Raw genomic sequence first — 26,249 nt, forward strand, 5'->3', positions numbered from 1 at the left:
GTAAGGTAGAGGTGAAATGATCCTTGACTAGTCTCTCAAAGCACTTCATGATGACAGAAGTGAGTGCTAAGGGAAGATAGTCATTTAGTTCAGTTACCTTTGTTCCTGTACCCAAGAAAGCAATGGTTCCATCTTGAGGCATGTGGGGACAGCAGAATGGGATAGGGAGAAATTGAATATGTTCGTAAACACTCCAGCCAGCTGGTCTGCGCATGCTCTGAGGATGTCTGGGCCGGCATCCTTGCGAGGGTTAACACACTTAAATGTCTTAGTCACGTCAGCCATGGAGACGGAGAGCCCACAGTCCTTGGTAGCGGGCCACGTCGGTGGCACTGTGTTATCCTCAAAGCGGACGAAGAAAGGTTTTAGCTTGTCTGAAGAAAGACGTCGGTGTCCGCGACGTGGCTGGTTTTCCTTTTGTAATCCGTGATTGTCCGTAGACCCTGCCATATACAGTTGAAGTCAGAAGTTTACCTACACTTATGTTGGAGTCATTAAAACTCGTTTTTGAACCACTCCACAAATTTCTTGTTAACGAACTATAGCTATTGACAAGTCGGTTGGGACATCTACTTTGTGCATGACACAAGTCATTTTTCCAACAATTGTTTACAGACAGATTATTTCACATATAATTCACTGTATCACAATTCCAGTGGGTCAGAAGTTTACATACACTAAGTTGACTGTGCCTTTAAACAGCTTGGAAAATTCCAGAAAATGATGTCATGGCTTTAGAAGCTTCTGATAGGCTAATTGACATCATTTGAGTCAATTGGAGGTGTACCTGTGGATATATTTCAAGGCCAACCTTCAAACTCAGTGCCTCTTTGCTTGACATCATGGGAAAATCAAAAGAAATCAGCCAAGACCTCAGAAGAAAAAATTGTAGACCTCCACAAGTCTGGTTCATCCTTGGGAGCAATTTCCAAATGCCTGAAGGTACCACGTTCATCTGTACAAACAATAGTACGCAAGTATAAACACCATGGGACCACGCAGCCGTCATACCGCTCAGGAAGGAGACGCGTTCTTTCTCCTAGAGATGAACGTACTTTGGTGCGAAAAGTGCAAATCAATCCCAGAACAACAGCAAAGGACCTTGTGAAGATGCTGGAGGAAACAGGTACAAAAGTATCTAAATCCACAGTAAAACGAGTCCTGTATCGACCTACCCTGAAAGGCTGCTCAGCAAGGAAGAAGCCACTGCTCCAAAACCGCCATAAAAAAGCCAGACTATGGTTTGCAGCTGCGCATGGAGACAAAGATGGTACTTTTTGGAGAAATGTCCTCTGGTCTGATGAAACAAAAACATAACTGTTTGGCCATAATGACCATTGTTATGTTTGGAGGAAAAAGGGGGATGCTTGCAAGCCAAAGAACACCATCCCAACCGTGATGCAAGGGGATGGCAGCATCATGTTGTGGGGGGTGCTTTGCTGCAGGAGGGATTGGTGCACGTCACAAAATAGATGGCATTATGTGGATATATTGAAGCAACATCTCAAGACATCAGTCAGGAAGTTAAAGCTTGGTCGCAAATGGGTCTTCCAAATGGACAATGACCCCAAGCATACTTCCAAAGTTGTGGCAAAATAGCTTAAGGACAACAAAGTAAAGGTATTGGAGTGGCCATCACAAAGCCCTGACCTCAATCCTATAGAACATTTGTGGGCAGAACTGAAAAAGTGTGTGCGAGCAAGGAGGCCTACAAACCTGACTCAGTTACAACAGCTCTGTCAGGAGGAATGGGCCAGAATTCACCCAATTTATTATGGGAAACTTGTGGAAGGCTACTTGAAACGTTTGACCCAAGTGAAACAATTTAAAGGCAATAGTACCAAATACTAATTGAGTGTATGTAAACTTCTGACCCACTGGGAATGTGATGGAAAACATTACAGCTGAAATAAGTCATTCTCTCTTCTATTATTCTGACATGTGACGTTCTTAAAATAAAGTGGTGATCCTAACTGACCTAAGACAGGGAATTTTTTACTAGGATTAAATGTCAGGAGTTGTGAAAAACTGAGTTTAAATGTATTTGGCTAAAGTGTATGTAAACTTACTACTTTAACTGTACGTCTCGTGTCTGAGCCGTTGAATTGCGGCTCCACTTTGTCTCTATACTGACATTTTGCCTGTTTGATTGCTTTACTGAGGGAATAACTACACTGTTTGTATTCGGCCATATTCCCAGTCACCTTGCCATGTGTGTACAACTTGTCTTCAATTAGTTAATTTATTACAGAGGAATATTGAGTTGGAATTCTGATTTGTCAGATATGAGTTTCAAACCCAATGGCTTTGGCTTGTTTGAGGTACATCATTCATGTGTGTTTAATAAAAAAAATGATTTTCATGGTATGTTCACCAGAAAGTTACTTGTTTAGTAACTTGGAGAAAGCCTCATAGATTCTACGCCTCCCTCACTCACTCATCTCTCTCATTTCAACTCTAATTTTCTTCTATTTCTCTGTCGCTCCCCCTCTAATCTCCTCCTTTCTCTCAATTACTCTCTGCCTCTCCCTCCGTCTACAGTATCTCTCTCTCCCTGTCTCCATCTACAGTATCTCTCTCCATCTACAGTATCTCTCTCCATCTACAGTATCTCTCTCCATCTACAGTATCTCTCTCCATCTACAGTATCTCTCTCCATCTACAGTATCTCTCTCCATCTACAGTATCTCTCTCCATCTACAGTATCTCTCTCCATCTACAGTATCTCTCTCCATCTACAGTCTCTCTCTCTCTCCATCTACAGTCTCTCTCTCTCTCCATCTACAGTCTCTCTCTCTCCATCTACAGTCTCTCTCTCTCCATCTACAGTCTCTCTCTCTCCATCTACAGTATCTCTCTCTCTCCATCTACAGTATCTCTCTCTCTCCATCTACAGTATCTCTCTCTCCATCTACTGTAGATGGGGAGAGACACTGTAGAGGGAGAGAGATACAGTAGATGGAGGGAGACACTGTAGAGGGAGAGAGACACTGTAGAGGGAGAGAGACACTGTTGAGGGAGAGAGACACTGTTGAGGGAGAGAGACACTGTTGAGGGAGAGAGACACTGTTGAGGGAGAGAGACACTGTTGAGGGAGAGAGACACTGTAGAGGGAGAGAGACACTGTAGAGGGAGAGAGACACTGTAGAGGGAGAGAGACACTGTAGATGGAGAGAGAGAGACTAGAGGGAGAGAGAGAGAGAGACAGTAGAGGAAGAGATACTGTAGAGGGAGAGAGACACTGTAGATGGAGAGAGGGAGAGAGATACAGTAGAGAGAGATACAGTAGAGGGAGAGAGATACTGTAGAGGGAGAGAGATACAGTAGATGGAGAGAGACAGTAGATGGAGAGAGGCTCAGTAGATGGAGAGAGGCTCAGTAGATGGAGAGAGGACAGTAGATGGAGAGAGACAGTAGATGGAGAGAGACAGTAGATGGAGAGAGGGAGATACAGTAGATGGAGAGAGGGAGATACAGTAGATGGAGAGAGGGAGATACAGTAGATGGAGAGAGGGAGAGAGAGATACAGTAGATGGAGAGAGATACAGTAGATGGAGAGAGATACAGTAGATGGAGAGAGACACTGTAGATGGAGAGAGAGAGAGACACTGTAGATGGAGAGAGAGAGACACTAGATGGAGAGAGATACAGTAGATGGAGAGAGGGAGAGAGAGATACAGTAGATGGAGAGAGACACTGTAGATTGAGAGAGACACTAGATTGAGAGAGACACTGTAGATTGAGAGAGACACTGTAGATTGAGAGAGACACTGTAGATTGAGAGACACTGTAGATTGAGAGAGACACTGTAGATTGAGAGAGACTGTAGATGGAGAGAGAGATACAGTAGATGGAGAGAGAGATACAGTAGATGGAGAGAGAGATACAGTAGATGGAGAGAGAGAGATACAGTAGATGGAGAGAGATACAGTAGATGGAGAGAGAGAGATACAGTAGATGGAGAGAGAGAGAGATACTGTAGATGGAGAGAGATACTGTAGATGGAGAGAGACACTGTAGATGGAGAGAGAGAGATACAGTAGATGGAGAGAGAGAGATACAGTAGATTGAGAGAGGGAGAGAGATACAGTAGAGGGAGAGAGACACTGTAGATGGAGAGAGACACTGTAGATGGAGAGAGATACAGTAGAGGGAGAGAGATACAGTAGATGGAGAGAGACACTGTAGAGGGAGAGAGATACAGTAGATGGAGAGAGGGAGAGAGATACAGTAGATGGAGAGAGAGAGAGAGTCACAGTAGAGGGAGAGAGACACACTAGAGGGAGAGACACACTGTAGAGGGAGAGAGACACTAGAGGGAGAGAGACACTGTAGAGGGAGAGAGACACTGTAGAGGGAGAGAGACACTGTAGAGGGAGAGAGACACTGTAGAGGGAGAGAGACACTGTAGAGGGAGAGAGACACTGTAGAGGGAGAGAGACACTGTAGAGGGAGAGAGACACTGTAGAGGGAGAGAGACACTGTAGAGGGAGAGAGACACTGTAGAGGGAGAGAGACACTGTAGAGGGAGAGAGAGAGACTAGAGGGAGAGAGAGAGACTAGAGGGAGAGAGAGAGACTAGAGGGAGAGAGAGAGACTAGAGGGAGAGAGAGAGACTAGAGGGAGAGAGAGAGACTAGAGGGAGAGAGAGAGACTAGAGGGAGAGAGAGAGACTAGAGGGAGAGAGAGAGACTAGAGGGAGAGAGAGAGACTAGAGGGAGAGAGAGAGACTAGAGGGAGAGAGAGAGACTAGAGGGAGAGAGAGAGAGGGAGAGATGGAGAGAGAGACACAGTGGAGAGAGAGACACTGTAGAGGGAGAGAGACACTGTAGAGGGAGAGAGACACTGTAGAGGGAGAGAGACACTGTAGAGGGAGAGAGACACTGTAGAGGGAGAGAGACACTGTAGATGGAGAGAGAGACTGTAGATGGAGAGAGAGACTGTAGATGGAGAGAGGGAGAGAGACACAGTAGAGGGAGAGAGACACAGTAGAGGGAGAGAGACACTGTAGAGGGAGAGAGACACTGTAGAGGGAGAGAGACACTGTAGAGGGAGAGAGACACTGTAGAGGGAGAGAGACACTGTAGAGGGAGAGAGACACTGTAGATGGAGAGAGGGAGAGAGATACAGTAGAGGGAGAGAGAGAGACTAGAGGGAGAGAGAGAGAGACACAGTAGAGGGAGAGAGATACAGTAGATGAAGAGATACTGTAGAGGGAGAGAGACTGTAAATGGAGAGAGGGAGAGAGATACAGTAGAGGGAGAGAGAGAGACTAGAGGGAGAGATGGAGAGAGGGAGAGACACAGTAGAGGGAGAGATAGAGATATACTGTAGAGGGAGAGAGATACTGTAGAGGGAGAGAGAGAGGGAGAGAGAGAGAGAGAGACAGTAGATGGAGAGAGAGACAGTAGATGGAGAGAGGCACAGTAGATGGAGAGAGGCACAGTAGATGGAGAGAGGGAGATACAGTAGATGGAGAGAGAGAGAGATACAGTAGTTTGAGAGAGAGCAAGAGATACAGTAGATGGAGAGAGATACAGTAGATGGAGAGAGATACAGTAGATGGAGAGAGATACAGTAGATGGAGAGAGATACAGTAGATGGAGAGAGACACTGTAGATGGCGGGAGAGATACAGTAGATGGAGAGAGAGATACAGTAGATGGAGAGAGAGATACAGTAGATGGAGAGAGAGATACAGTAGATGGAGAGAGAGATACAGTAGATGGAGAGAGATACTGTAGATGGAGAGAGATACAGTAGATGGAGAGAGAGAGATACAGTAGATGGAGAGAGAGAGATACAGTAGATGGAGAGAGAGAGATACAGTAGAGGGAGAGAGACACTGTAGAGGGAGAGAGACACTGTAGAGGGAGAGAGACACTGTAGAGGGAGAGAGACACTGTAGAGGGAGAGAGACACACACTGTAGATGGAGAGAGAGAGACACTGTAGATGGAGAGAGAGAGACACTGTAGATGGAGAGAGAGAGACACTGTAGATGGAGAGAGAGAGACACTGTAGATGGAGAGAGATACAGTAGATGGAGAGAGACTGTAGATGGAGAGAGACTGTAGATGGAGAGAGACTGTAGATGGAGAGAGACACTGTAGATGGGAGAGAGAGAGAGAGAGAGAGAGAGATACAGTAGATGGAGAGAGAGAGAGAGAGAGATACAGTAGATGGAGAGAGACACTGTAGATGGAGAGAGAGAGAGAGATACAGTAGATGGAGAGAGAGAGATACAGTAGATGGAGAGAGATACAGTAGATGGAGAGAGAGAGAGATACAGTAGATGGAGAGAAAGAGAGACACTGTAGATGGAGAGAGATACTGTAGATGGAGAGAGACACTGTAGATGGAGAGAGACACTGTAGATGGAGAGAGACACTAGATGGAGAGAGAGAGAGAGATACAGTAGAGGGAGAGAGAGAGACTAGAGGGAGAGAGAGAGACTAGAGGGAGAGAGAGAGACTAGAGGGAGAGATGGAGAGAGAGACACAGTAGAGGGAGAGAGACACAGTAGAGGGAGAGAGACACAGTAGAGGGAGAGAGACACAGTAGAGGGAGAGAGACACAGTAGAGGGAGAGAGACACAGTAGAGGGAGAGAGACACAGTAGAGGGAGAGAGACACTGTAGAGGGAGAGAGACACTGTAGAGGGAGAGAGACACTGTAGAGGGAGAGAGACACTGTAGAGGGAGAGAGACACTGTAGATGGAGAGAGAGACTGTAGATGGAGAGAGACACTGTAGATGGAGAGAGGGAGAGAGATACAGTAGAGGGAGAGAGAGAGACTAGAGGGAGAGATGGAGAGAGAGAGAGACACAGTAGAGGGAGAGATATACTGTAGAGGGAGAGAGAGAGATACTGTAGAGGGAGAGAGAGAGAGAGAGAGAGAGAGAGACAGTAGATGGAGAGAGAGACAGTAGATGGAGAGAGAGACAGTAGATGGAGAGAGGCACAGTAGATGGAGAGAGGCACAGTAGATGGAGAGAGAGAGAGATACAGTAGTTTGAGAGAGAGCAAGAGATACAGTAGATGGAGAGAGAGAGAGATACAGTAGTTTGAGAGAGAGCAAGAGATACAGTAGATGGAGAGAGATACAGTAGATGGAGAGAGATACAGTAGATGGAGAGAGACACTGTAGATGGCGGGAGAGATACAGTAGATGGAGAGAGATACAGTAGATGGCGGGAGAGATACAGTAGATGGAGAGAGATACTGTAGATGGAGAGAGATACAGTAGATGGAGGGAGAGAGATACAGTAGATGGAGAGAGAGAGATACAGTAGATGGAGAGAGAGAGATACAGTAGATGGAGAGAGAGAGATACAGTAGATGGAGATAGAGAGATACAGTAGAGGGAGAGAGACACTGTAGAGGGAGAGAGACACTGTAGAGGGAGAGAGACACTGTAGAGGGAGAGAGACACTGTAGAGGGAGAGAGACACTGTAGAGGGAGAGAGACACTGTAGAGGGAGAGAGACACTGTAGAGGGAGAGAGACACTGTAGAGGGAGAGAGAGAGACACTGTAGATGGAGAGAGAGAGACACTGTAGATGGAGAGAGAGAGACACTGTAGATGGAGAGAGAGAGACACTGTAGATGGAGAGAGAGAGACACTGTAGATGGAGAGAGAGAGACACTGTAGATGGAGAGAGAGAGACACTGTAGATGGAGAGAGAGAGACACTGTAGATGGAGAGAGAGAGACACTGTAGATGGAGAGAGAGAGACACTGTAGATGGAGAGAGACTGTAGATGGAGAGAGACTGTAGATGGAGAGAGACACTGTAGATAGAGAGAGAGAGAGAGAGAGATACAGTAGATGGAGAGAGAGAGAGAGAGATACAGTAGATGGAGAGAGAGAGAGAGAGATACAGTAGATGGAGAGAGACACTGTAGATGGAGAGAGAGAGAGATACAGTGGATGGAGAGAGAGAGATACAGTAGATGGAGAGAGAGATACAGTAGATTGAGAGAGAGATACAGTAGATGGAGAGAGATACAGTAGATGGAGAGAGAGAGATACAGTAGATGGAGAGAAAGAGAGATACTGTAGATGGAGAGAGATACTGTAGATGGAGAGAGACACTGTAGATGGAGAGAGACACTGTAGATGGAGAGAGACACTAGATGGAGAGAGAGAGATACAGTAGATGGAGAGAGAGAGATACAGTAGATTGAGAGAGGGAGAGAGATACAGTAGATTGAGAGAGGGAGAGAGATACAGTAGAGGGAGAGAGACACAGTAGATGGAGAGAGACACTGTAGATGGAGAGAGATACAGTAGATGGAGAGAGATACAGTAGATGGAGAGAGATACAGTAGATGGAGAGAGGGAGAGAGAGAGACTAGAGGGAGAGAGAGAGACTAGAGGGAGAGAGAGAGACTAGAGGGAGAGAGAGAGACTAGAGGGAGAGAGAGAGACTAGAGGGAGAGAGAGAGACTAGAGGGAGAGAGAGAGACTAGAGGGAGAGAGAGAGACTAGAGGGAGAGATGGAGAGAGAGACACAGTGGAGAGAGAGACACAGTAGAGGGAGAGAGACACTAGAGGGAGAGGGACACTGTAGAGGGAGAGAGACACTGTAGAGGGAGAGAGACACTGTAGATGGAGAGAGAGACTGTAGATGGAGAGAGAGACTGTAGATGGAGAGAGACACTGTAGATGGAGAGAGACACTGTAGATGGAGAGAGGGAGAGAGATACAGTAGAGGGATAGAGAGAGACTAGAGGGAGAGAGAGAGAGACACAGTAGAGGGAGAGAGATACTGTAGAGGGAGAGATAGAGATATACTGTAGAGGGAGAGATAGAGATATACTGTAGAGGGAGAGATAGAGATATACTGTAGAGGGAGAGAGAGAGAGATACTGTAGAGAGAGAGAGAGAGAGAGAGAGAGAGAGAGAGAGAGAGACAGTAGATGGAGAGAGACAGTAGATGGAGAGAGGCACAGTAGATGGAGAGAGGCACAGTAGATGGAGAGAGGGAGATACAGTAGATGGAGAGAGAGAGATACAGTAGATGGAGAGATAGAGATACAGTAGATGGAGAGATAGAGATACAGTAGATGGAGAGATAGAGAGATACAGTAGTTTGAGAGAGAGCAAGAGATACAGTAGATGGAGAGAGATACAGTAGATGGAGAGAGATACAGTAGATGGAGAGAGATACAGTAGATGGCGGAAGAGACACTGTAGATGGAGAGAGAGATACAGTAGATGGCGGGAGAGATACAGTAGATGGAGAGAGATACTGTAGATGGAGAGAGATACTGTAGATGGAGAGAGAGAGATACAGTAGATGGAGAGAGACACTGTAGAGGGAGAGAGACACTGTAGAGGGAGAGAGACACTGTAGATGGAGAGAGACACTGTAGATGGAGAGAGACACTGTAGATGGAGAGAGAGACTGTAGATGGAGAGAGACACTGTAGATGGAGAGAGACACTGTAGATGGAGAGAGACACTGTAGATGGAGAGAGAGAGATACAGTAGATGGAGAGAGACACTGTAGATGGAGAGAGACACTGTAGATGGAGAGAGAGATATACAGTAGATGGAGAGAGAGATATACAGTAGATGGAGAGAGAGAGAGATACAGTAGATGGAGAGAGAGAGCGAGAGATACAGTAGATGGAGAGAGAGAGCGAGAGATACAGTAGATGGAGAGAGATACAGTAGATGGAGAGAGAGAGACGCTGTAGATGGAGAGAGAGAGACACTGTAGATGGAGAGAGAGAGACACTGCAGATGGAGAGAGAGAGACACTGTAAATGTAGAGAGAGAGACACTGTAGATGTAGAGAGAGAGATACAGGAGATGGAGAGAGATACAGGAGATGGAGAGAGACTGTAGATGGAGAGAGACTGTAGATGGAGAGAGACTGTAGATGGAGAGAGACTGTAGATGGAGAGAGAGATACTGTAGATGGAGAGAGAGATACAGTAGATGGAGAGAGACACTGTAGATGGAGAGAGAGATACAGTAGATGGAGAGAGAGATACAGTAGATGGAGAGAGAGATACAGTAGATGGAGAGAGAGATACAGTAGATGGAGAGAGAGAGATACAGTAGATGGAGAGAGAGAGATACAGTAGATGGAGAGAGAGAGATACAGTAGATGGAGAGAGAGATACAGTAGATGGAGAGAGAGATACAGTAGATGGAGAGAGAGATACAGTAGATGGAGAGAGAGAGAGATACAGTAGATGGAGAGAGAGAGAGATACAGTAGATGGAGAGAAAGAGAGATACAGTAGATGGAGAGATACATTAGATGGAGAGAGAGAGAGATACAGTAGATGGAGAGAGAGAGAGAGAGAGAGATACAGTAGATGGAGAGAGAGAGAGATACAGTAGATGGAGAGAGGGAGATAGATACAGTAGATGGAGAGAGAGAGACGCTGTAGATGGAGAGAGAGAGACACTGTAGATGGAGAGAGAGAGACACTGCAGATGGAGAGAGAGAGACACTGTAAATGTAGAGAGAGAGACACTGTAGATGTAGAGAGAGAGATACAGGAGATGGAGAGAGATACAGGAGATGGAGAGAGACTGTAGATGGAGAGAGACTGTAGATGGAGAGAGACTGTAGATGGAGAGAGACTGTAGATGGAGAGAGACTGTAGATGGAGAGAGAGATACTGTAGATGGAGAGAGAGATACAGTAGATGGAGAGAGACACTGTAGATGGAGAGAGAGATACAGTAGATGGAGAGAGAGATACAGTAGATGGAGAGAGAGATACAGTAGATGGAGAGAGAGATACAGTAGATGGAGAGAGAGAGATACAGTAGATGGAGAGAGAGAGATACAGTAGATGGAGAGAGAGAGATACAGTAGATGGAGAGAGAGATACAGTAGATGGAGAGAGAGATACAGTAGATGGAGAGAGAGATACAGTAGATGGAGAGAGAGAGAGATACAGTAGATGGAGAGAAAGAGAGATACAGTAGATGGAGAGATACATTAGATGGAGAGAGAGAGAGATACAGTAGATGGAGAGAGAGAGAGAGAGAGAGATACAGTAGATGGAGAGAGATACAGTAGATGGAGAGAGGGAGATAGATACAGTAGATGGAGAGAGGGAGATAGATACAGTAGATGGAGAGAGGGAGATAGATACAGTAGATGGAGAGAGATACAGTAGAGGGAGAGAGATACAGTAGAGGGAGAGAGACACTGTAGAGGGAGAGAGACACTGTAGATGGAGAGAGACACTGTAGATGGAGAGAGACACTGTAGATGGAGAGAGACACTGTAGATGGAGAGAGGGAGAGAGATACAGTAGAGGGAGAGAAAGAGACTAGACGGAGAGATGGAGAGAGAGAGAGACACAGTAGAGGGAGAGAGATACAGTAGAGGGAGAGAGATACAGTAGAGCGAGAGATGGAGAGAGGGAGAGATGGAGAGAGACACTGTAGAGGGAGAGAGACACTGTAGAGGGAGAGAGACACTGTAGATGGAGAGAGGGAGAGAGATACAGTAGAGGGAGAGAAAGAGACTAGACGGAGAGATGGAGAGAGAGAGAGACACAGTAGAGGGAGAGAGATACAGTAGAGGGAGAGAGACACTGTAGAGGGAGAGAGATACAGTAGAGGGAGAGAGAGAGACTAGACGGAGAGATGGAGAGAGAGAGAGACACAGTAGAGGGAGAGAGATACAGTAGAGGGAGAGAGACACAGTAGAGGGAGAGAGACACAGTAGAGGGAGAGAGACACAGTAGAGGGAGAGAGATACTGTAGAGGGAGAGAGAGAGATATACAGTAGATGGAGAGAGGGAGAGAGATACAGTAGATGGAGAGAGACAGTAGATGGAGAGAGACAGTAGATGGAGAGAGACAGTAGATGGAGAGAGACAGTAGATGGAGAGAGACAGTAGATGGAGAGAGACACAGTAGATGGAGAGAGAGATATACTGTAGATGGAGAGAGACACAGTAGAGGGAGAGAGATACAGTAGAGGGAGAGAGATACAGTAGAGCGAGAGATGGAGAGAGGGAGAGATGGAGAGAGACACTGTAGAGGGAGAGAGACACTGTAGAGGGAGAGAGACACTGTAGATGGAGAGAGGGAGAGAGATACAGTAGAGGGAGAGAAAGAGACTAGACGGAGAGATGGAGAGAGAGAGAGACACAGTAGAGGGAGAGAGATACAGTAGAGGGAGAGAGACACTGTAGAGGGAGAGAGATACAGTAGAGGGAGAGAGAGAGACTAGACGGAGAGATGGAGAGAGAGAGAGACACAGTAGAGGGAGAGAGATACAGTAGAGGGAGAGAGACACAGTAGAGGGAGAGAGACACAGTAGAGGAGAGAGACACAGTAGAGGGAGAGAGATACTGTAGAGGGAGAGAGAGAGATATACAGTAGATGGAGAGAGGGAGAGAGATACAGTAGATGGAGAGAGACAGTAGATGGAGAGAGACAGTAGATGGAGAGAGACAGTAGATGGAGAGAGACAGTAGATGGAGAGAGACAGTAGATGGAGAGAGACACAGTAGATGGAGAGAGAGATATACTGTAGATGGAGAGAGACACAGTAGATGGAGAGAGAGAGAGATGCTGTAGATGGAGAGAGAGATATACAGTAGATTTAGAGAGAGATACAGTAGATGGAGAGAGAGAGCGAGAGATACAGTAGATGGAGAGAGAGAGCGAGAGATACAGTAGATGGAGAGAGATACAGTAGATGGAGAGAGATACAGTAGATGGAGAGAGAGAGACACTGTAGATGGAGAGAGAGAGACACTGTAGATGGAGAGAGAGAGACACTGTAGATGGAGAGAGAGAGACACTGTAGATGGAGAGAGAGAGACACTGTAGATGGAGAGAGAGAGACACTGTAGATGGAGATGGAGAGACACTGTAGATGGAGAGAGACTGTAGATGGAGAGAGACTGTAGATGGAGAGAGACTGTAGATGGAGAGAGACTGTAGATGGAGAGAGACTGTAGATGGAGAGAGAGAGAGACTGTAGATGGAGAGAGAGAGATACAGTAGATGGAGAGAGACACTGTAGATGGAGAGAGACACTGTAGATGGAGAGAGAGACACTGTAGATGGAGAGAGAGACACTGTAGATGGAGAGAGAGACACTGTAGATGGAGAGAGATACTGTAGATGGAGAGAGAGAGATACAGTAGATGGAGAGAGAGATACTGTAGATGGAGAGAGAGAGATACTGTAGATGGAGAGAGAGAGATACAGTAGATGGAGAGAGAGAGATACAGTAGATGGAGAGAGAGAGAGATACAGTAGATGGAGAGAGATACAGTAGATGGAGAGAGATACAGTAGATGGAGAGAAAGAGAGATACAGTAGATGGAGAGATGCATTAGATGGAGAGAGAGAGAGAGATACAGTAGATGGAGAGAGAGAGAGAGAGAGATACAGTCCATCTAGTGTCTCTCTCCATCTACAGTGTCTCTCTCTCCATCTAGTGTCTCTCTCCATCTACAGTGTCTCTCTCTCTCCATCTATTGTCTCTCTCCATCTAGTGTCTCTCTCCATCTACAGTGTCTCTCTCCATCTACTGTGTCTCTCTCCATCTACTGTGTCTCTCTCCATCTACTGTGTCTCTCTCCATCTACTGTGTCTCTCTCCATCTACTGTGTCTCTCTCCATCTACTGTGTCTCTCTCCATCTACTGTGTCTCTCTCCATCTACAGTGTCTCTCTCCATCTACTGTGTCTCTCTCCATCTACTGTGTCTCTCTCCATCTACTGTGTCTCTCTCCATCTACTGTGTCTCTCTCCATCTACAGTGTCTCTCTCTCTCCATCTACAGTGTCTCTCTCTCTCCATCTACAGTGTCTCTCTCTCTCCAACTACAGTGTCTCTCTCTCTCCAACTACAGTGTCTCTCTCTCTCCCTCTACTGTATCTCTCTCCAGCTACTGTATCTCTCTCTCCAGCTACTGTATCTCTCTCTCCATCTACAGTGTGTCTCTCTCCCTCTACAGTATCTCTCTCCATCTACTGTGTCTCTCTCCATCTACAGTGTCTCTCTCCATCTACAGTGTCTCTCTCCATCTACAGTGTCTCTCTCCATCTACAGTGTCTCTCTCCATCTACAGTATCTCTCTCCATCTACTGTCTCTCTCTCCATCTACTGTATCTCTCTCTCCATCTACTGTGTCTCTCTCCATCTACTGTGTCTCTCTCCATCTACTGTGTCTCTCTCCATCTACTGTGTCTCTCTCTCCATCTACTGTGTCTCTCTCCATCTACAGTGTCTCTCTCCATCTACAGTGTCTCTCTCCATATACAGTGTCTCTCTCCATCTACAGTATCTCTTTCCATCTACAGTATCTCTTTCCATCTACAGTATATATTTCCATCTACAGTGTCTCTCTCCATCTACAGTGTCTCTCTCCATCTACTGTATCTCTCTCCCTCTACTGTATCTCTCTCCTTCTCTCCATCTACAGTCTCTCTCCATCTACAGTCTCTCTCCATCTACAGTCTCTCTCTCTCTCCATCTACAGTGTCTCTCTCCATCTACAGTGTCTCTCTCCATCTACAGTGTCTCTCTCTCTCTCTCTTTCCATCTACAGTATCTCTCTCCATCTACTGTATCTCTCTCCATCTAGTCTCTCTCTCTCCCTCTACTGTTTCTCGCTCCATCTACTGCATCTCTGTCCTTCTCTCCATCTACTCTCTCTCTCCATCTACTGTATCTCTGTCCTTCTCTCCATCTACTCTATCTCTCTCCATCTAGTCTCTCTCTCTCCCTCTACTGTATATCTCTCCATCTACTGTATCTCTCTCTCCATCTACAGTGACTCTCTCCATCTACTGTATCTCTCTCTCTCTCCATCTTCAGTGTCTCCATCTACTGTATATCTCTCCATCTACAGTGTCTCTCTCTCTCCATCTACTGTCTCTCTCTCTCCATCTACTGTCTCTCTCTCTCCATCTACAGTATCTCTCTCTCTCCATCTACTGTTTCTCTCTCTCTCCATCTACTGTATCTCTCTCTCTCCATCTACTGTGTCTCTCCATCTACTGTGTCCTACTGTGTCTCTCTCTCTCCATCTAGTGTCTCTCTCCATCTACTGTGTCTCTCTCTCTCCATCTAGTGTCTCTCTCCATCTAGTGTCTCTCTCCATCTACAGTGTCTCTCTCTCTCCATCTAGTGTCTCTCTCCATCTAGTGTCTCTCTCCATCTACAGTGTCTATCTCCATCTACAGTGTCTCTCTCCATCTACAGTGTCTCTCTCCATCTACAGTGTCTCTCTCCATCTACTGTGTCTCTCTCCATCTACTGTGTCTCTCTCCATCTACTGTGTCTCTCTCCATCTACTGTGTCTCTCTCCATCTGCAGTGTCTCTCTCCATCTACAGTGTCTCTCTTCTACTACAGTGTCTCTCTCCTTCTACTACAGTGTCTCTCTCCATCTACTGTGTCTCTCTCCATCTACTGTGTCTCTCTCTCTCCATCTACCGTGTCTCTCTCTCTCCATCTACAGTGTCTCTCTCTCTCCATCTACAGTGTCTCTCTCTCTCCAACTACAGTGTCTCTCTCTCTCCATCTACAGTGTCTCTCTCTCTCCATCTACAGTGTCTCTCTCTCTCCATCTACAGTGTCTCTCTCTCTCCAACTACAGTGTCTCTCTCTCTCCAACTACAGTGTCTCTCTCTCTCCAACTACAGTGTCTCTCTCTCTCCAACTACAGTGTCTCTCTCTCTCCATCTACTGTGTCTCTCTCCATCTACTGTGTCTCTCTCCATCTACAGTCTCTCTCTCCATCTACAGTGTCTCTCTCCATCTACTGTGTCTCTCTCCATCTACTGTGTCTCTCTCTCTCCATCTACTGTGTCTCTCTCTCTCCATCTACTGTGTCTCTCTCTCTCCATCTACTGTGTCTCTCTCTCTCCATCTACTGTGTCTCTCTCTCTCCATCTACTGTGTCTCTCTCACTCCATCTACAGTGTCTCTCTCCATCTACTGTATCTCTCTCTCTCCATCTACTGTATCTCTCTCTCTCCATCTACTGTATATCTCTCTCTCCATCTACTGTATCTCTCTCTCTCTCCATCTACTGTATCTCTCTCTCTCCATCTACTGTATCTCTCTCTCTCCATCTAGTGTCTCTCTCCATCTACAGTGTCTCTCTCTCTCCATCTAGTGTGTCTCTCCATCTACAGTCTCTCTCTCTCCATCTACTGTGTCTCTCTCCATCTACTGTGTCTCTCTCCATCTACAGTGTCTCTCTCTCTCTCTTTCCATCTACAGTATCTCTCTCCATCTACTGTATCTCTCTCCATCTAGTCTCTCTCTCTCCCTCTACTGTATCTCGCTCCATCTACTGTATATCTGTCCTTCTCTCCATCTACTCTCTCTCTCCATCTACTGTATCTCTGTCCTTCTCTCCATCTACTCTATCTCTCTCCATCTAGTCTCTCTCTCTCCCTCTACTGTATATCTCTCCATCTACTGTATCTCTCTCTCCATCTACAGTGACTCTCTCCATCTACTCTATCTCTCTCTCTCTCCATCTTCAGTGTCTCCATCTACTGTATATCTCTCCATCTACTGTCTCTCTCTCTCTCCATCTACAGTGTCTCTCTCTCTCCATCTACTGTGTCTCTCTCTCTCCATCTAGTGTCTCTCTCCATCTACAGTGTCTCTCTCCATCTACAGTGTCTCTCTCCATCTACTGTGTCTCTCTCCATCTACTGTGTCTCTCTCCATCTACTGTGTCTCTCTCCATCTACTGTGTCTCTCTCTCTCCATCTACAGTGTCTCTCTCTCTCCATCTACAGTGTCTCTCTCTCTCCATCTACAGTGTCTCTCTCTCTCCAACTACAGTGTCTCTCTCTCTCCAACTACAGTGTCTCTCTCTCTCCAACTACAGTGTCTCTCTCTCTCCATCTACTGTGTCTCTCTCCATCTACTGTGTCTCTCTCCATCTACTGTGTCTCTCTCCATCTACAGTCTCTCTCTCCATCTACAGTCTCTCTCTCCATCTACTGTGTCTCTCTCCATCTACTGTGTCTCTATCCATCTACTGTGTCTCTCTCTCTCCATCTACTGTGTCTCTCTCTCTCCATCTACTGTGTCTCTCTCTCTCCATCTACTGTGTCTCTCTCTCTCCATCTACAGTGTCTCTCTCCATCTACTGTATCTCTCTCTCTCCATCTACTGTATCTCTCTCTCTCCATCTACTGTATCTCTCTCTCTCCATCTACTGTATCTCTCTCTCTCCATCTACTGTATCTCTCTCTCTCCATCTACTGTATCTCTCTCTCTCTCCATCTACTGTATCTCTCTCTCTCCATCTACTGTATCTCTCTCTCTCCATCTAGTGTCTCTCTCCATCTACAGTGTCTCTCTCTCTCCATCTAGTGTCTCTCTCCATCTACAGTCTCTCTCTCTCCATCTACTGTGTCTCTCTCCATCTACTGTGTCTCTCTCCATCTACAGTGTCTCTCTCTCTCTCTTTCCATCTACAGTATCTCTCTCCATCTACTGTATCTCTCTCCATCTAGTCTCTCTCTCTCCCTCTACTGTATCTCGCTCCATCTACTGTATATCTGTCCTTCTCTCCATCTACTCTCTCTCTCCATCTACTGTATCTCTGTCCTTCTCTCCATCTACTCTATCTCTCTCCATCTAGTCTCTCTCTCTCCCTCTACTGTATATCTCTCCATCTACTGTATCTCTCTCTCCATCTACAGTGACTCTCTCCATCTACTGTATCTCTCTCTCTCTCCATCTTCAGTGTCTCCATCTACTGTATATCTTTGCATCTACTGTCTCTCTCTCTCTCCATCTACAGTGTCTCTCTCTCTCCATCTACTGTGTCTCTCTCTCTCCATCTACTGTGTCTCTCTCTCTCCATCTACAGTGTCTCTCTCCATCTACTGTATCTCTCTCTCTCCATCTACTGTATCTCTCTCTCTCCATCTACTGTATCTCTCTCTCTCCATCTACTGTATCTCTGTCTCTCCATCTACTGTGTCTCTCTCTCTCCATCTAGTGTCTCTCTCCATCTACTGTGTCTCTCTCTCTCCCTCTACTGTATCTCTCTCCAGCTACTGTATCTCTCTCTCCAGCTACTGTATCTCTCTCTCCATCTACAGTGTGTCTCTCTCCCTCTACAGTGTGTCTCTCTCCCTCTACACTATCTCTCTCCATCTACTGTGTCTCTCTCCATCTACAGTGTCTCTCTCCATCTACAGTGTCTCTCTCCATCTACAGTGTCTCTCTCCATCTACTGTCTCTCTCTCCATCTACTGTCTCTCTCTCTCCATCTACTGTGTCTCTCTCCATCTACTGTGTCTCTCTCCATCTACAGTCTCTCTCTCTCCATCTACTGTGTCTCTCTCCATCTACAGTGTCTCTCTCCATCTACAGTGTCTCTCTCCATCTACAGTGTCTCTCTCCATATACAGTGTCTCTTTCCATCTACAGTATCTCTTTCCATCTACAGTATCTCTTTCCATCTACAGTATATATTTCCATCTACAGTGTCTCTCTCCATCTACTGTATCTCTCTCCCTCTACTGTATCTCTCTCCTTCTCTCCATCTACAGTCTCTCACCATCTACAGTCTCTCACCATCTACAGTCTCTCTCCATCTACAGTCTCTCTCTCTCTCCATCTACAGTGTCTCTCTCCATCTACAGTGTCTCTCTCCATCTACAGTGTCTCTCTCTCTCTCTCTTTCCATCTACAGTATCTCTCTCCATCTACTGTATCTCTCTCCATCTAGTCTCTCTCTCTCCCTCTACTGTTTCTCGCTCCATCTACTGCATCTCTGTCCTTCTCTCCATCTACTCTCTCTCTCCATCTACTGTATCTCTGTCCTTCTCTCCATCTACTCTATCTCTCTCCATCTAGTCTCTCTCTCTCCCTCTACTGTATATCTCTCCATCTACTGTATCTCTCTCTCCATCTACAGTGACTCTCTCCATCTACTGTATCTCTCTCTCTCTCCATCTTCAGTGTCTCCATCTACTGTATATCTCTCCATCTACAGTGTCTCTCTCTCTCCATCTACTGTCTCTCTCTCTCCATCTACAGTGTCTCTCTCCATCTACTGTATCTCTCTCTCTCCATCTACTGTTTCTCTCTCTCTCCATCTACTGTATCTCTCTCTCTCCATCTACTGTATCTCTCTCTCTCCATCTACTGTGTCTCTCCATCTACTGTGTCTCTCTCCATCTACTGTGTCTCTCTCTCTCCATCTAGTGTCTCTCTCCATCTACTGTGTCTCTCTCTCTCCATCTAGTGTCTCTCTCCATCTAGTGTCTCTCTCCATCTACAGTGTCTCTCTCTCTCCATCTAGTGTCTCTCTCCATCTACAGTGTCTATCTCCATCTACAGTGTCTCTCTCCATCTACAGTGTCTCTCTCCATCTACTGTGTCTCTCTCCATCTGCAGTGTCTCTCTCCATCTACAGTGTCTCTCTCCATCTACAGTGTCTCTCTCCATCTACTGTGTCTCTCTCCATCTACTGTGTCTCTCTCTCTCTCCATCTACAGTGTCTCTCTCTCTCCATCTACAGTGTCTCTCTCTCTCCATCTACAGTGTCTCTCTCTCTCCATCTACAGTGTCTCTCTCTCTCCATCTACAGTGTCTCTCTCTCTCCAACTACAGTGTCTCTCTCTCTCCATCTACTGTGTCTCTCTCCATCTACTGTGTCTCTCTCCATCTACTGTGTCTCTCTCCATCTACAGTCTCTCTCTCCATCTACAGTGTCTCTCTCCATCTACTGTGTCTCTCTCCATCTACTGTGTCTCTCTCCATCTACTGTGTCTCTCTCTCTCCATCTACTGTGTCTCTCTCTCTCCATCTACTGTGTCTCTCTCTCCATCTACAGTGTCTCTCTCCATCTACTGTATCTCTCTCTCTCCATCTACTGTATCTCTCTCTCTCCATCTACTGTATCTCTCTCTCTCCATCTACTGTATCTCTCTCTCTCCATCTACTGTATCTCTCTCTCTCCATCTACTGTATCTCTCTCTCTCCATCTACTGTATCTCTCTCTCTCCATCTAGTGTCTCTCTCCATCTACAGTGTCTCTCTCCATCTACAGTGTCTCTCTCTCTCCATCTACAGTCTCTCTCTCTCCATCTACTGTGTCTCTCTCCATCTACTGTGTCTCTCTCCATCTACAGTGTCTCTCTCTCTCTTTCCATCTACAGTATCTCTCTCCATCTACTGTATCTCTCTCCATCTAGTCTCTCTCTCTCCCTCTACTGTATCTCGCTCCATCTACTGTATATCTGTCCTTCTCTCCATCTACTCTCTCTCTCCATCTACTGTATCTCTGTCCTTCTCTCCATCTACTCTATCTCTCTCCATCTAGTCTCTCTCTCTCCCTCTACTGTATATCTCTCCATCTACTGTATCTCTCTCTCCATCTACAGTGACTCTCTCCATCTACTCTATCTCTCTCTCTCTCCATCTTCAGTGTCTCCATCTACTGTATATCTCTCCATCTACTGTCTCTCTCTCTCTCCATCTACAGTGTCTCTCTCTCTCCATCTACTGTGTCTCTCTCTCTCCATCTAGTGTCTCTCTCCATCTACAGTGTCTCTCTCCATCTACAGTGTCTCTCTCCATCTACTGTGTCTCTCTCCATCTACTGTGTCTCTCTCCATCTACTGTGTCTCTCTCTCTCCATCTACAGTGTCTCTCTCTCTCCATCTACAGTGTCTCTCTCTCTCCATCTACAGTGTCTCTCTCTCTCCATCTACAGTGTCTCTCTCTCTCCAACTACAGTGTCTCTCTCTCTCCAACTACAGTGTCTCTCTCTCTCCATCTACTGTGTCTCTCTCCATCTACTGTGTCTCTCTCCATCTACTGTGTCTCTCTCCATCTACAGTCTCTCTCTCCATCTACAGTCTCTCTCTCCATCTACTGTGTCTCTCTCCATCTACTGTGTCTCTCTCCATCTACTGTGTCTCTCTCTCTCCATCTACTGTGTCTCTCTCTCTCCATCTACTGTGTCTCTCTCTCTCCATCTACTGTGTCTCTCTCTCTCCATCTACTGTGTCTCTCTCTCTCCATCTACTGTGTCTCTCTCTCTCCATCTACTGTATCTCTCTCTCTCCATCTACTGTATCTCTCTCTCTCCATCTACTGTATCTCTCTCTCTCCATCTACTGTATCTCTCTCTCTCCATCTACTGTATCTCTCTCTCTCTCCATCTACTGTATCTCTCTCTCTCCATCTACTGTATCTCTCTCTCTCCATCTAGTGTCTCTCTCCATCTACAGTGTCTCTCTCTCTCCATCTAGTGTCTCTCTCCATCTACAGTCTCTCTCTCTCCATCTACTGTGTCTCTCTCCATCTACTGTGTCTCTCTCCATCTACAGTGTCTCTCTCTCTCTCTTTCCATCTACAGTATCTCTCTCCATCTACTGTATCTCTCTCCATCTAGTCTCTCTCTCTCCCTCTACTGTATCTCGCTCCATCTACTGTATATCTGTCCTTCTCTCCATCTACTCTCTCTCTCCATCTACTGTATCTCTGTCCTTCTCTCCATCTACTCTATCTCTCTCCATCTAGTCTCTCTCTCTCCCTCTACTGTATATCTCTCCATCTACTGTATCTCTCTCTCCATCTACAGTGACTCTCTCCATCTACTCTATCTCTCTCTCTCTCCATCTTCAGTGTCTCCATCTACTGTCTCTCTCTCTCCATCTACAGTGTCTCTCTCTCTCCATCTACTGTGTCTCTCTCTCTCCATCTAGTGTCTCTCTCCATCTACTGTATCTCTCTCTCTCCATCTACTGTATCTCTCTCTCTCTCCATCTACTGTATCTCTCTCCATCTACAGTGTCTCTCTCCATCTACAGTATCTCTCTCCATCTACAGTATCTCTCTCCATCTACTGTCTCTCTCTCCATCTACTGTATCTCTCTCTCCATCTACTCTATCTCTCTCTCTCTCTATCTCTCCATCTACTGTGTCTCTCTCCATCTACTGTGTCTCTCTCCATCTACAGTCTCTCTCTCTCTCTCTCTCTCTCTCTCTCTCTCTCTCTCTCTCTCTCTCTCTCTCTCTCTCTCTCTCTCCATCTACTGTGTCTCTCTCCATCTACTGTGTCTCTCTCCATCTACAGTGTCTCTCTCCATATACAGTGTCTCTCTCCATATACAGTATCTCTTTCCATCTACAGTATCTCTCTCCCTCTACTGTGTCTCTCTCCATCTACAGTGTCTCTCTCCCTCTACTGTGTCTCTCTCCATCTACAGTGTCTCTCTCCATATACAGTGTCTCTCTCCATCTACAGTATATATTTCCATCTACAGTATCTCTCTCCATCTACAGTGTCTCTCTCCATCTACAGTGTCTCTCTCCATCTACTGTATCTCTCTCCCTCTACTGTATCTCTCTCCTTCTCTCCATCTACAGTCTCTCTCCATCTACAGTCTCTCTCCATCTACAGTCTCTCTCTCTCCATCTACAGTCTCTCTCTCCATCTACAGTGTCTCTCTCTCTCTCTCTTTCCATCTACAGTATCTCTCTCCATCTACTGTATCTCTCTCCATCTAGTCTCTCTCTCTCCCTCTACTGTTTCTCGCTCCATCTACTGCATCTCTGTCCTTCTCTCCATCTACTCTCTCTCTCCATCTACTGTATCTCTGTCCTTCTCTCCATCTACTCTATCTCTCTCCATCTAGTCTCTCTCTCTCCCTCTACTGTATATCTCTCCATCTACTGTATCTCTCTCTCCATCTACAGTGACTCTCTCCATCTACTGTATCTCTCTCTCTCTCCATCTTCAGTGTCCCCATCTACTGTATATCTTTGCATCTACTGTCTCTCTCTCTCTCCATCTACAGTGTCTCTCTCTCTCCATCTACTGTGTCTCTCTCTCTCCATCTACAGTGTCTCTCTCCATCTACTGTATCTCTCTCTCTCCATCTACTGTATCTCTCTCTCTCCATCTACTGTATCTCTCTCTCTCCATCTACTGTATCTCTGTCTCTCCATCTACTGTGTCTCTCTCCATCTACTGTGTCTCTCTCTCTCCATCTAGTGTCTCTCTCCATCTACTGTGTCTCTCTCTCTCCATCTAGTGTCTCTCTCCATCTAGTGTCTCTCTCCATCTACAGTGTCTCTCTCTCTCCATCTAGTGTCTCTCTCCATCTACAGTGTCTCTCACTCTCCATCTAGTGTCTCTCTCCATCTAGTGTCTCTCTCCATCTACAGTGTCTATCTCCATCTACAGTGTCTCTCTCCATCTACTGTGTCTCTCTCCATCTACTGTGTCTCTCTCCATCTACTGTGTCTCTCTCCATCTGCAGTGTCTCTCTCCATCTACAGTGTCTCTCTCCATCTACAGTGTCTCTCTCCATCTACTGTGTCTCTCTCCATCTACTGTGTCTCTCTCTCTCCATCTACTGTGTCTCTCTCTCTCCATCTACAGTGTCTCTCTCTCTCCATCTACTGTATCTCTCTCTCTCTCCATCTACTGTATCTCTCTCTCTCCATCTAGTGTCTCTCTCCATCTACAGTGTCTCTCTCTCTCCATCTAGTGTCTCTCTCCATCTACAGTGTCTCTCTCTCTCCATCTAGTGTCTCTCTCCATCTAGTCTCTCTCTCTCCCTCTACTGTATATCTCTCCATCTACTGTATCTCTCTCTCCATCTACAGTGACTCTCTCCATCTACTGTATCTCTCTCTCTCTCCATCTTCAGTGTCTCCATCTACTGTATATCTCTCCATCTACTGTCTCTCTCTCTCTCCATCTACAGTGTCTCTCTCTCTCCATCTACTGTGTCTCTCTCTCTCCATCTACAGTGTCTCTCTCCATCTACTGTATCTCTCTCTCTCCATCTACTGTATCTCTCTCTCTCCATCTACTGTATCTCTCTCTCTCCATCTACTGTATCTCTCTCTCTCCATCTACTGTATCTCTCTCTCTCCATCTACTGTATCTCTCTCTCTCCATCTACTGTGTCTCTCTCCATCTACTGTGTCTCTCTCCATCTACTGTGTCTCTCTCTCTCCATCTAGTGTCTCTCTCCATCTACAGTGTCTCTCTCTCTCCATCTAGTGTCTCTCTCCATCTACAGTGTCTCTCTCTCTCTCCATCTAGTGTCTCTCTCCATCTACAGTGTCTCTCTCTCTCCATCTAGTGTCTCTCTCCATCTACAGTGTCTCTCTCCATCTACAGTGTCTCTCTCCATCTACAGTATCTCTCTCCATCTACTGTGTCTCTCTCCATCTACAGTGTCTCTCTCCATCTACAGTGTCTCTCTCCATCTACAGTGTCTCTCTCCATCTACAGTGTCTCTCTCCATCTACAGTGTCTCTCTCCATCTACAGTGTCTCTCTCCATCTACTGTATCTCTCTCTCTCTCCATCTACTTTATCTCTCTCTCTCCATCTACTGTATCTCTCTCTCCATCTACTGTATCTCTCTCTCTCCATCTACTGTATCTCTCTCTCTATCTACTGTGTCTCTCTCTCTCCATCTAGTGTCTCTCCATCTACAGTGTCTCTCTCTCTCCATCTAGTGTCTCTCTCCATCTACAGTGTCTCTCTCTCCATCTAGTGTCTCTCTCCATCTACAGTGTCTCTCTCTCCATCTAGTGTCTCTCTCCATCTACAGTGTCTCTCTCCATCTACTGTGTCTCTCTCCATCTACTGTGTCTCTCTCCATCTACTGTGTCTCTCTCCATCTACTGTGTCTCTCTCCATCTACAGTGTCTCTCTCCATCTACAGTGTCTCTCTCCATCTACAGTGTCTCTCTCCATCTACAGTGTCTCGCTCCATCTACTGTGTCTCTCTCCATCTACAGTCTCTCTCTCTCTCCAACTACAGTGTCTCTCTCTCCATCTACTGTGTCTCTCTCCATCTACTGTGTCTCTCTCCATCTACTGTGTCTCTCTCCATCTACTGTGTCTCTCTCCATCTACAGTCTCTCTCTCTCCATCTACAGTGTCTCTCTCCATCTACTGTGTCTCTCTCCATCTACTGTGTCTCTCTCCATCTACTGTGTCTCTCTCTCTCCATCTACTGTGTCTCTCTCTCTCCATCTACTGTGTCTCTCTCTCTCCATCTACTGTGTCTCTCTCCCTCCATCTACAGTGTCTCTCTCTCTCCATCTACTGTGTCTCTCTCTCTCCATCTACTGTGTCTCTCTCTCTCCATCTACTGTGTCTCTCTCTCTCCATCTACAGTGTCTCTCTCTCTCCATCTACAGTGTGTCTCTCTCTCTGTGTCTCTCTCTCTCTCTCTCCATCTACTGTCTCTCTCTCTCTCCATCTACTGTCTCTCTCTCTCTCCATCTACTGTCTCTCTCGCTCTCTCTCTATCTGCTGTGTCTCTCTCTCTCCATCTACTGTGTCTCTCTCTCTCCATCTACTGTGTCTCTCTCTCTCCATCTACTGTGTCTCTCTCTCTCCATCTACTGTGTCTCTCTCTCTCCCTCTACTGTGTCTCTCTCTCTCCATCTACTGTGTCTCTCTCTCTCCATCTACTGTGTCTCTCTCTCTCCATCTACTGTGTCTCTCTCTCTCCATCTACTGTGTCTCTCTCTCTCTCTCCATCTACTGTGTCTCTCTCTCTCTCTCTCCATCTACTGTGTCTCTCGCTCTCTCTCTCTCCATCTACTGTGTCTCTCGCTCTCTCTCTCTCCATCTACTGTGTCTCACTGTGTCTCTCTCTCTCTCTCTCTCTCTCTCTCTCTCTCTCTCTCTCTCTCTCCATCTACTGTGTCTCTCTCTCTCTCTCCATCTACTGTGTCTCGCTCTCTCTCCATCTACTGTGTCTCGCTCTCTCGCTCTCCATCTACTGTGTCTCGCTCTCTCGCTCTCCATCTACTGTGTCTCGCTCTCTCGCTCTCCATCTACTGTGTCTCGCTCTCTCGCTCTCCATCTACTGTGTCTCTCTCTCTCTCTCCATCTACTGTCTCTCTCTCTCTCCATCTACTGTCTCTCTCTCTCTCCATCTGCTGTGTCTCTGCTTCTCTTTACATCTCCCTCTCATCTTCTTCCTCCCTCTCTCTCCCAGCAGGAGCCCAACCCGTTCCTCAACCCGACCATTGAGGCGGATGCCCTGCTGAGGAGCCCGGTGCCCTGCAAAGACCAGGGCAAGCTGTCTAGCTCTGGCCGCTCCCTGGCCCTTCTCCACTTCCCCTCTGAGCTGGTGCCCTTTGACGAGGCCCTCAGGGACTTGGGGACGGGCCGACCCCTGGCCAGCATTCAGGACGGGGCTGACGTGGTGGCTCGGCACGGGACCCAGCTACTGGAGGTCAAGGCTGCAGAACGCAGAGGTCAGATAGT

The 26,249-nt window shown here is 46.5% G+C and overlaps 1 protein-coding gene across 8 annotated transcripts in view; it reads left to right on the forward strand.

The window, feature by feature from the left end:
- The window catches only part of LOC106560333 (KICSTOR complex protein SZT2), a 186,744-nt gene that overhangs the window by 118,832 nt on the left and 41,663 nt on the right, over nt 1-26,249 (forward strand). For 7 of the 8 annotated variants that reach the window (XM_014123152.2, XM_014123144.2, XM_014123146.2 and 4 more), the window contains one exon: nt 25,978-26,239. In XM_014123152.2, the coding sequence (XP_013978627.2) occupies nt 25,978-26,239 (262 nt within the window). The remainder of the gene's footprint in view (nt 1-25,977; nt 26,240-26,249) is intronic. The other variant, XM_014123145.2, reaches the window with a different exon arrangement.

The sequence above is a fragment of the Salmo salar genome, chromosome ssa10 (genome assembly GCF_905237065.1).
Source record: "Salmo salar chromosome ssa10, Ssal_v3.1, whole genome shotgun sequence".
In the NCBI taxonomy this organism is placed as follows: Eukaryota; Metazoa; Chordata; class Actinopteri; order Salmoniformes; family Salmonidae; genus Salmo; species Salmo salar.